General features: G+C 43.7%; 1 protein-coding gene across 2 annotated transcripts in view; it reads right to left on the reverse strand.

Annotated features, from left to right (window-relative positions):
- Nucleotides 1-12,373, reverse strand: part of LOC140734181 (myotubularin-like) — a 134,871-nt gene that overhangs the window by 30,824 nt on the left and 91,674 nt on the right. For both annotated transcript variants that reach the window (XM_073057827.1, XM_073057828.1), the window contains exon 7: nucleotides 4,887-4,970. In XM_073057827.1, the coding sequence (XP_072913928.1) occupies nucleotides 4,887-4,970 (84 nt within the window). The remainder of the gene's footprint in view (nucleotides 1-4,886; nucleotides 4,971-12,373) is intronic.

Below are 12,373 nucleotides of genomic sequence, written 5' to 3' on the forward strand. Positions count from 1 at the left end.
CAATTCCTGCGCCCGAGCACTGATCACAACCTGAGTAGCAGGCTTCGGAGTACCGGCCCACATTACCTCCAACAGAGGCGCCCAGTTCACCTCCAGCCTGTGGTTGGCTGTGGCCAGCCTGTTAGGAACGCAGCTACACCACACTACTGCCTACCACCCACAGTCGAACGGACTAGTGGGACGCTTCCACCGTCACTTGAAGTCGGCTCTCATGGCCCGCCTGAGAGAACCTAACTGGGTGGACGAGCTTCCCTGGGTCCTGCTTGGAATTCGCACAGCGCCCAACAAGGATCTGCACGCCTCATCGGCCGAGTTGGTGTACAGCCCCTGGCTGTCCCAGGAGAGTTCATACCAGCCCCAAGGGGGCAAGAGGAAGAACCCACAGCAGTCCTGGACAGGCTACGCGAAAGGCTCGGCAACCTGGCCCCCGTACCAACTTCACAGCATAGACGGACCCCGACCCATGTACCCAAAGACCTGCAGAACTGTAAGTTTGTGTTTGTACGAAGGGGCGGACACCGCTACAGCGGCCGTACGAGGAGCCATTCAAGGTGATCAACAACAACGGGTCCACATACGTTCTGGACATTGGGGGGAGAGAGGAGGTTTTCACGGTGGACCGACTCAAACCAGCCCATGTGGACTTGGCGTAGCCGGTCGAGGTTCAGGCACCGCGGCGCAGAGGCAGACCTCCCAAACAGAGGCTGATCCAGACTGTGGACATTGGGGGGTGTATCGCCAGTTCTGGGGGGGGGGGGGGGGGTTATGTGGCAACCCACTTTCTGCGCAGGCGAACCGACTCACAAATGGCCAGCCCGCGGGGAGAGACTTTGGTAATGCACCTCTGACGTCATTTCCACCCGGAGAGGGCAGGCGCTAGGGATTAAATGCCAGCGCCACGAAGTTTGAATAAACTAGTCTCAAAACGACTTACCGACTGCGTGTCGTTATTTCAGCGCTGTGTGTAGCACATCGCTACAGTATTTTCACCCTGCCTTCTCCAAAGTATTCACCATCTTGTATATAAAAAGATCTTTATAGGAAAACTGCTTAAATTTATGAGGAATTAAAACAGCTGTTTCAATTCTAATGACTGAGCACTAAATATGTTTAAGAGAAAAAGTTCACAATTCTCCCCCAGCTAATATTTCCTTCTACAGAATGGGGCAGAACTTCAAACAAAAAATGAATTCTCTCCTTGACCAACACCCACCCTTTCTATTTAGATGTAGTTACTTCAGCTAGCCACATGAGAATGCTAAAGGACCAGAATTTGCATGTCTAAAAGTTAGTAATTACACATTTCTAGAGCATTTAAAAGATGAAAAGGCATTAACTTCAATACAAATAATATTTCTTACCACAATATTTCTAAGACATAAGAATTAAAACTAACCGTCCCCAGCTTATCTACCATCTCTCAGTTAAGTCTAAAAATAATCCCCATACAAGCCACAACTTCCTAAGAATGACGCATTGAGTAAGATATCAGGCAACCTAATGAAAACTAATTTAATTATTTAAAAAATTTGAAAATTCTGGAAATATTTAGGTCACACAGTAAGAAGACGGAAAAATAGGGCCACACACACAAAATGTTGGAGGAACTCAGCAGGTCAGGCATCATCTATGGAGAGGAATAAACAGTCAATGTTTCAGGCCAAAACCCTTCATCAGGACTCAGGGTTAATGTTTCAAGTTGGTTACCTTTCATCACCCTAGAGTTGTAAAACTAATTTCAATGTTTTTTATTTCGGATATCTAGCTCTTGCAGTCTCTTTTTGCTTTTTGTTTGATTAACCATTTGCTTCATTCATCAAACAATATTAGCAATATTAGTAAGACAAGGCTAATAAATGGCATGCTCTTAAATAACTGATCACCATATTTTCAAGGGTTAATCATTACATTAAAAGATCAGAACAATTGATTAGAATCTTATTTCTTTTTAAATTAGAACAGCAATCTTAATTTTTACCCTACTAGTTCTAGCGATTGATTTACCATAATTCAATACAATGAAACCCATTCTTGAGAGCCTGTGTTAATCATATTACCTCAACTGTTTGAATTAACGAACGCAATGAAGATAGCTTAAGAACTATAAGGTTAGTTTTGTTCAGCCTTGTGCAAAAACACTGAAATAGCACTTTGCCCTAACTGCAAGCTGCTATAAGCATTCCTGACAAATTAGAGCTGAAATAAAAATGAATTAACAACAACTGATTTTATACAATAATATGTAAATAAGTCCATAGTGTCACAGCAATGGAATTATCCAAGAAAGGGCTTTTTGGGGGAAAGAAATCTGCATACTGTATCTGGGTGGGGTTTTAAGAAGGGGCCTTGAGAAGTAAAAAGAGAAGACTTCCTCCCTCTGGCCTTCCACTTCTCAAGAAGGTCTCAGCCCTCCATAGGGGAATTTCTCAACATTTTGTGTGTTGCTCTGGATTTCCAGCATCTGCAGAACCTCTTGTGTTCAGAATTCAGAATCAGGTTTATCATCACTAACACATGTCATGAAATTTCTTGTTTTGTGGCAGATGGAATTGAATGGTTTCAAAAATACAAGGTTCAAGTAGGTAGATGGACCCAAGGCCAACAACTGTGGGGGGAAATGGAATAGAGTAGGAAATGGAAGTTTTGGTGTAGCATATTGTAAGGAGGCCTCACAAACACAAGGAAGGACCAGACCATAAAGACTAGTGTGAATGAGGATTTTAAATTACACAACCTGGAGCCGTTACACGTCAACTAAAAGTAAGTGAGACACAAAGGAGATTGAAAACAAGGCACAAAGTAATTGTCAAGATAAATCTGAAGGTAAGAGGATGGCAAGGAGCCCACTGCAAAAGTAAAACCCAAAGGTGACAAACTCACAGATGAGGGTACAATGGAAGAAGAACTGAGACTCAGGTTATTAAGATGAATGCAACTGGTTAAGAAATAGAACAAGATTTGCAATCAGTCCGACTCAGCCTATACCAAGTGCTGCAGGTGGTGTATCTGACTCACAGCTCCAGCAATCTGGAGCTATCTATCTACAGAGCAATCTATCTCTGTAAGAAATTTGTACGTTGTCCCAAGGACCATACAAGGTTCTTCCTTAGGTACACTGGTTTCCTCCCATATGCCAAAGACATGCTGGCTGTTAGGTTAATTAGCTTCTGTGAATTATCCCAGTATAGATTGTTGGTGGAAGGCTTAAGCAGATGCTAAATGGTACACAACAGAAAATAGTTACATGAAAGTCAGCAAATGGAATTGCTTCCAGAACTAGCACAAACCCAAGAAGGGCTCCTTCTAGTTCTAAGAAAGTATGAGAAAATGAGAAATTTGAGTCCAAAACATCCACCAGTGATGAGATGGAACCATTCTCAATAATTAAATAATTTGTGGTTCAAAAATATCGGATAAGAATGTAATAATTTTACCACAAATGTAAACCTGACCTACATTTAGAAATCACTGTTGTTGAGGTAAAGAAGGGAGCCAAGCATTCCACAGAGGTATGGGTACAGTGGCAAGACAGCATTATCGGAAATATTTGGGCTCTCGGTAGATGGGCAAGAGATCAGGATGGTATGGGCAACCACAAAGGATGTAGGGCAATTGAGGATTGCATATTTTGGCCAAGGTTACAGAGAATATTCCTTTTGAATTTCATGATGGTGATGTGCCAGATGCAGAAGCCCGACCAGGGAAATTTAAATGTTGAGAGGCAAGAGAAACAGGCACAAGAGAAAATCTGCAGATGCTGAAAACCCAAACAACACACACAAAATGGTGGAGGAACTCAGCAGGCCAGGCAGCATCTATGGGAAAAAAGTACAGTTGATGTTTCCGGCCGAGGCCCGTCAGGAGAACTAGAAAATGAAAGGATGAGGAATAGATATAAAAGATGGGGGGAGGGGAAGAGAGAAACACAAGTTGATGGGTGAAACTGGGAGGGGGAGGGATTAAGTAAAGATCTTGGAAGTTGATTGGTGAAAGAGATATAGGGCTGGAGAAGGGGGATTCTATTAGGAGAGGGCAGAAGGCCATGGGAGAAAGAAAACGGAGGAAGAGCACCAGAGGGAGGCAATGGGTAGGCAAGGAGATAAGGTGAGAGAGGGAAAAGGGGATGAGGAAAGGTGAAGAGAGTGGGGCATTACCAGAAGTCCGAGGCATTGATGTTCATGCCATCAGGTTGGAGGATACCCAGATGGAATATAAGGTGTTGTTCCTCCAACTTGAGTGTGGTCTCATCGCATATATACACATACATAAATAAAACAACACATGCCACAAAACAACAAATTTCATCATGTCAGTGTTAATAAATCTGATTCTGATGCATGAACAAATGGAAGCAAAAGGAAGCAGATAATGGTATTTGAGAAGGCATTAGAACAAAAACAAATGAAAATGGAATGCAGCAGAACGGCAGGTAAGACATGCGAGGGAATGGACAACAGCTGACTGGATAAACTTAGACTCAGTAATAAGGAAATCCATAAACCCTACACGGCATAGAAAGCAAGACTGGAGTGAAGGGAAAAATTGGAACTGAGAAATACAGCAAAAGTGGTTTCTGTTTTGAAGAGGATCCAGAGGTAGTGAAAGCCTTTTAACAAAACAGAATGAGGCCCAATAACCCTTGATCAGTTGATTGCTGGTTAATGCATGTATGTATTAAAAGCACTCAAGTATGAGGTCATTGTGGGAGTGGAAGGGGGCCCATATCAGGATGTGATGAGAGAAAGCACTGGCTCATTTAAAGAGAAATTAAAAGGGTTTATAAACATGACATTTGAAATGGTGTTTGTTTGTTAAAAGTACAATGCAAATTCAACATTAAACAGCTTATGTACTTTGAACCCAAGCAGGCTCTAAAAGTAACTTACCAATCTCTTAAATTCTTCAATTGGGTCATAAACTTTCCAGCCATCTTCATAGAATGCTTCTTTATTTTCAAATGCAAAAAATGGCTGAAATAAACAGAGCAGTAATTGTTAGAGCACCAATAATATATTTGCTAATTTCTCCCATGAGCCTCAAACCTTCCTGTTACATCTTTACGGAATATTCAAATGAGATCTCCTGGTCAAAACAGAACTTGAAAGTTCTTTCATCAAAATCAACAAAATGCTGGAACGTCCGACTTACCGACAACTCGTACTTATGAACCGCAGTAGGAGAATGCCATCCGCCATTTTAAGTCGGATCGCAACGCCGTCCACCATTTTAAGTCCACACTGTGTTGAGTGTTTAACTTTGTATTTAGCTTAAATTTTCCTTAGTAAGATTCACCCTGACCCCGCCCCCTCCCCCGTTCCGGTCGGTTGGTGGCACAGTGAGATTAGTGCCGGACTGGAGAACGGAGGTTCCCAAATTCGATTTAGTGACAAACCGCTCCCATGCCGGGTTGATGTCATTCCAGTGACTCCCATACCATCCGTGCTGGGTTGATGTCGAGCTCGCAACTCGAGCTCGTAAAATAAACACTGCCACCTCCAGTTTAAATTCCCACGCAAAGTATTGTGGAGGATCAAATACCCAAACCCAGCACAGCCCCCACTTGTCCCATTTAGCCTGTCTCAGTGCAGTGGTCCTTAGGACCCAGCGGAGGACGGGACCAGCAGTGTTTCTGTTCCATTGACATGGTGCAGTGGTCCTTAGGACCTAGCGGAGCTCAGAACCCGCCGCCCGCAGTGTTTCTGTTCCATTGATGGGAAGCGATCGCAATTGAAAATAAAGTGGAAATAACAAAGCGTTTGGAAAGAGGTGAAACACCATCGGTCATTGGAAAAGTGTTAGGCTACAGTTGGTCAACGATCGGAACAATCTTAAAGGATAACGGATAAAGTGAGAATAATGGAGCATGTGAAAGGCCCTACCCCGATGAAAGCTACAATTATTACTAAACAACACAGTGGTTTAATTATTGGAATACATACATTTCTTAAGTGTTTTATATGCATAGAAAGGTAAAATATATACTATATACGAAGACAAATGTTTGACTAACTGACGCTAACTAATACCAGATGTACTTGTTCTGACTTACGTACAAATCCAACTTAAAGACAGACTCAGGAATGGAACTCGTACGTAACCCCGGGACTGCCTGTACTTTCCATCAATAAAGTTACTTTGTTTACACTTCCTGTTTCAGCAAGGGCATGAACATAATTACAATGAATCTAATATGAACACAGCCCACCTATCCTATTCCCCATCCTCCATTCAGATAAACTATCAAAGTTCTAGGATCTTAATTTATAGCATGTAATACTAAATCTACAGTGATGAAATGCTTTGAGAAGTTGGTCATGACTAGACTAAACTGCCTCAGCAAGGACCTGGACCCACTGCAATTTCCCTATCACCACAATAGGTCAATGGTAGATGCAATCTCAATGGCTCTTCACACAGCCTTAGACCACCTGGACAATACAAACACCTATGTCACGATGCTGTTCAACTATAGCTCAGCATTTAACACCATCATTTCCATAATCCTGATTGATAAGTTACAGAACCTGGGCCTCTGTACCTTCCATTGCAATTGGATCCTCGACTTCCTAACCAGAAGATCACAATCTGTACGGATGGTGATAATATCACCTCCTCGCTGACAATCAACATGGTGCACCTCAGGGGTGTGTGCTCAGCCCACTGCTCTACTATCTCTGTGTGACTCCGCCATGACTGTGTGGCTAGGCATAGTTGAAATACCATCTATAAATTTGCTGATGATACAACCATTATTGGTAGCATCTCAGATGGAGACAAGAGGGCATACAGGTGTGAGATATGCCAACTAGTGGAGTGGTGTTGTAGCAACAACTTTGCACTCAAAGTCAGTAAGACGAAAGAGTTGATTGTGGACTTCAGGAAGGGTAAGACAAAGGAACACATTCCAAACCTCATAGAGGGATCAGAAGTGTAGAGAGTTAACAGCTTCAAATTCCTGGGTGTCAAGATCTCTAAGGAACCAACCTGGTCCCATCATGACGATGCAGTCATAAAGAAGGCAAGGCAATGACTATACTTCATTAGAAGAGATTTGGTATGTCAACAAATACACACAAAAACTTCTATAGATGTACTGTGAAGAGCATTCTGACAGACTGCATCACTGTCTGGTATTGGGGGGCTACTGCACAAGACTGAAAGAAGCTCCAGAGGGTTGTAAATTTAGTCGGCTTCATCTTGGGTACTAGCCTGCAAAATACCCAGGACATCTTCAAGCAGCGGTGTCTCAGGAAGGCAGCGTCCATTATTAAGGACCTCCAGCACCCAGGGCATGCCCTTTACTCACTGTTACCATCAGGTAGGAGGTACAGAAGCCTGAAGGCACACAGTCAGCGATTCAGGAACAGCTTCTTCCCCTCTGCCAAATGATTCCTAAATGGATATTGAGCCTGTGAACACTACCTCACTTTTTAAATATATATTATTCGTGTTTTTTGCACGATTTTAATCCATTAAATATATGTATACTGTAATTGGTTTACTTATCCCCCTTCTTCTATAGTATGTATTGCATTGAGATGCAGCTGCTAAGTTAACAAATTTCATGACACATGCCAGTGATAATAAACCTGATTCTGATTAACATATTCTCGGTCCGAAACCTCAACTGTTTATTCATTTCCATTGACACTATCTGACCTGCCGAGTTTCTCCAGCATTTTGTGTGTGTTGCTTTTAATACTAAACATGATGCCATTGGCAATCATAAAGCTCCACTGCCTTATCTCCCTTATTAATTTATCCCAATTTTAAATTTTACTCCAGGTCTATTTTTCTCCTTCTCCATAAATAAAGTAAAATATGAACATCCCTCTATCATATTTTTCACATGTCCCCAAAACTAATTCCAGTACTTAGTCCAGACATAGGTCCACTGTCTTCTAAATCTGCAAATCCACTGGAGGTTGATGGCCCAGGGACAGTCTGTCCATGTGAGTGTGTAGGTGTGTGGATGAACGGGAGAGTGGACTGGCTTATTCTGCTGCTGTTGTTTTGCTGCTGAACACAGTGGGTATGCTAGGCTGGATCCAGAATGTGTGGTAACACTTGCAGTCTGCCCCAGCAAATCTTTAGATTGTGTTGGTTGTTCAACACAAATGATGCATTTCACTGTATGCTTTGATGTACATGTTTTCTTCAATGTACAGTACCTATATGTTTGTTTCAATGTACCTGATAAATAAATGAATCTGAATACTTGCCCCTCTCAATGCATTCAGATGTATTAAAAGTTATCAAAACTATGTTAAGAATCCTGAATTATATATATTCTTTGATCTGCTGCTATCGAGTTTATAGTGAAGCAGTTGAAATTACCTACTACTCCTTATTAATTTTCCATTTACAGGTGTTATGATACCAGCCCCCTCCTTTGTGAGAATTGCAAGAGCCCTAGAAAAGGGGGGTCAATGACCCAAAAGAGAGAGAGAGAGACAGGCTGAATGGACACAGGAAATGGAAAGACATTCCACTGGGACAAAAGCTGGTGACTGTGGCATTGTTCTCAGGAGACACCTGGGAACTGCAGACGTGCCAACTCGCAGGGACATTGTAAAGCCCTCGGGCAAAGTGGGCTGGTTGAGAGAGAGATTGCATCACCTGCAACCTGATTGACACCTGAGATCCCGTGAGGCAGTATAAAGAAGGGTCTGAAAGAGGACGACCCTCAGACGCACCAAGGAGACACCAAGAAGCACGATACCGCTTCCCGTGGGAACGGGAAGCCATTTTGAAATAAGCCACGTGCGTTAAATTCCGAATGCGGGGTTTGTGGCTGGAACCAACGGAAGATCGCTTTTAACTAACAACGGGGAAGATCGCTCCCCTGATTACACGGATGTAAACGGCAAGTTTTTCCGTTTTATCTCTCTCTCTCTCCAACACGTGAAACCAAAAGAGAAAAGCCTGCAGACTTCAGAGTGACTCTTTATATTTCCAATTGGACTCAGTATTATATACCCTAGACAACGAAAGAGCTTATTTCTGATTGATTACGGTTACACCGGTGTTTTAGATTGAGTTTTGACGATTTGAATGTTTGTATTAACCATACGTTTGTGCCCTTATTGAATAAAACGTTTGAAAATAGTAGCATCCGACTCAGCTGATCCATCTATCTTTGCTGGTAAGTTACCTGGTTACGGGGTTTTCGTAACAAGTGGGGTTCTCGTCTCGGGATTTGACACCAAAAAGGGGGAGGTCAGTCAATCGGGATTGTAAGTCAAAACAAAATAATTTGGATCTGGTACGCAGGTAGCCAGACAGAAAAACCAGCAAAGATGGACGTGTGTGAATTTATGGAAAACGCGACTGTGGCGGCGCTGGAGGTGAGCACCAAATCAGACTTGTTAAATTTGGCGAAGGGGTTAGAGATGGAAAACGAGCAGAATCAAGCTGAGAGGCAAAGACAGCATGAAATTCGGATCAGAGGGTTAGCAGCAGCCGAGAGAGCGGCAGCGGGGAGAGAAAGAGAGAGGGAGGAGCTAAGGAGAGAGCGGTTTAATGTTAGTCGGGAGCTGAGAGTAGTGCCTCCGTTCGAAGAGACGGATGTTGATAGTTATTTCTTGTTTTTTGAAACGGTGGCAGTGAACCAGAAGTGGCCACAAGAGCAGTGGGTCGCGTTGTTACAAAGTGTGTTAGCAGGAGGGAGGATTTGGGCAGCCATGATGCCGACCCGCCGACCGGCGAGTACGGTGGCCCTGCCCCTAGAGTCCCAAAGCTATCGCGCATGCGCGGTCACACGCAGCCTGTCCAGAAAAGCAGTGAGCAGTTTAAATCGGGCCAGCAGTAATCTGGCCAAGATGTTTTTACCGACCCTGTACCATGAGGGTTCCGAGGGTGGTAAAACAGAAAGCAGTAAAGTAAAAGGGGGTAAGGGAGAGGAAATAGCCCTGCCCTTAGTGAAGAGAAAGGTCCTAGAGGTAGGAACTAAAGTTGAGAAACGGATAAAGTTGTTAAAAAGTCCAGAGTTGGACATGGTTAATCTGTCTGGTTTGGCAGAATTGTTTGAAGAAGTTCAGAGTTCTAAAGGTGTTCTCGATTGTCCCGAGAGTGAAATGAGGGCAGTCTTAGAGAGGAAGGGTATCCTTGCTGTAGAGAAGTCAGCTGAAATGGCCGAGGAGGTTGTTTCAGCTTGCAGGGTTGCGCCTTCCCCAACGGGGGGCTGCCTAGAGAGTAGCTGGAAGGATCGGGGGACGTTAGAATTTGAAAAAGGTACGGGTATTGAAAGCCTGGAAGGGGCCAATGTCCCGTTTGAGTGTGTCCAAGATGGGGGCGCACGTGGTGCTGAACCTGGTAACAGAGCTCAGGGGAAGTCTGAGGTGTTTGATTCAGGGGGACGGGGCGGCCGTCTTTGTGGATCAGATAGGGTTGGTTCAGTAGGAAAAGGGGTAACCTTGGTAACCGTGGGAAGTGTGAGTTCCACGGTGTTTGTGTTCGAGAGTGGGGCCAAGGTTAGTGCCGAATTTAAGGGGGGAATGAGGATTGTTACTGAAGGAAACGGAAAGTCTGTAGTTCCCAAGTCGAAGGAAGAAATTTTAAACCTGGCAGATCGCTCACAGAGTGAGTCGGGAAATAGCGGGGCCCCCCACTCTATTGTTACGCCAGGGTGGGGTGTGAAGAGGTTGCATTCGAAATGCTACCTGAAAGAGGAGTTGGAATTAAAAACAAATAGCCTGAAGGGTCTTGACAGTTTGGGGCATGGTGTTGAAAAAATAGCCCTGATGAACGAGGCGGGCGGGAGTTCACCACGCCAAATTACTCAAAGTCCCAACGGGGGGACTCGCCAGAAAAAAAGGCGAGGGTTAATGGGGGCGCGATTTTTAAAATAGCAGAAGCCGGTTTTAAGGGATTTTGACAAAGTATGTGAATAATAAAGACAACACCCATGGAAGCTTGACTGTTAAGTTTGAAAGTAGCATAAAAATTTGTCTTTTGCATGAACCTTTGTAGATGTATGTAAGCTAAGATCACACCTCCTTAGTTATGTTGCCGAAGAAAGCAAATAAATAAGGTGGTTATTGAGCTGAAGTTTGATGCTACCAGGCGTTAGTAGGGCACATGAGGTTAAGGTATTAAAGGAAAGGGGCACTGTACTTGTTAACTGTTTAGATGCTGACTTGAATGTATAACTGTATTACTCTGTATTAGATTCAAAATTTCTGTAAGACTGTACCACTCTGGGTTTTAACCGCTGGTAAAAACCTTTTTAAGAGGGGAGGTGTTATGATACCAGCCCCCTCCTTTGTGAGAATTGCAAGAGCCCTAGAAAAGGGGGGTCAATGACCCAAAAGAGAGAGAGAGAGACAGGCTGAATGGACACAGGAAATGGAAAGACATTCCACTGGGACAAAAGCTGGTGACTGTGGCATTGTTCTCAGGAGACACCTGGGAACTGCAGACGTGCCAACTCGCAGGGACATTGTAAAGCCCTCGGGCAAAGTGGGCTGGTTGAGAGAGAGATTGCATCACCTGCAACCTGATTGACACCTGAGATCCCGTGAGGCAGTATAAAGAAGGGTCTGAAAGAGGACGACCCTCAGACGCACCAAGGAGACACCAAGAAGCACGATACCGCTTCCCGTGGGAACGGGAAGCCATTTTGAAATAAGCCACGTGCGTTAAATTCCGAATGCGGGGTTTGTGGCTGGAACCAACGGAAGATCGCTTTTAACTAACAACGGGGAAGATCGCTCCCCTGATTACACGGATGTAAACGGCAAGTTTTTCCGTTTTATCTCTCTCTCTCTCCAACACGTGAAACCAAAAGAGAAAAGCCTGCAGACTTCAGAGTGACTCTTTATATTTCCAATTGGACTCAGTATTATATACCCTAGACAACGAAAGAGCTTATTTCTGATTGATTACGGTTACACCGGTGTTTTAGATTGAGTTTTGACGATTTGAATGTTTGTATTAACCATACGTTTGTGCCCTTATTGAATAAAACGTTTGAAAATAGTAGCATCCGACTCAGCTGATCCATCTATCTTTGCTGGTAAGTTACCTGGTTACGGGGTTTTCGTAACACAGGCAACATGGTAGTGTAGCAGTCAGCATAAGGAACGCTACTACAGAGTCAGCGACTCGGGTTCAATTCATGCTGTTGTCTGTAAGGAATATGTACATTTTCCTCAGGACCGCATGGGTTTCCTTTGGGTGCTCCAGTTTCCTCCCAACACTCCAAAAACACACAGGTTAGTAGGTTCAAACAACAACACACACAAAATGCTACCTTCGTCAGGACTCAGGTTAGTAGGTTATTTGGTTACATGGGTGCATGGGCTTATTGGGCCTGTATTTCTAAACTAAAATTAAGTTAAAAATTTAAATTAAACTGAAGCTACTTAATATG

The sequence above is a fragment of the Hemitrygon akajei genome, chromosome 10 (assembly GCF_048418815.1).
Source record: "Hemitrygon akajei chromosome 10, sHemAka1.3, whole genome shotgun sequence".
In the NCBI taxonomy this organism is placed as follows: Eukaryota; Metazoa; Chordata; class Chondrichthyes; order Myliobatiformes; family Dasyatidae; genus Hemitrygon; species Hemitrygon akajei.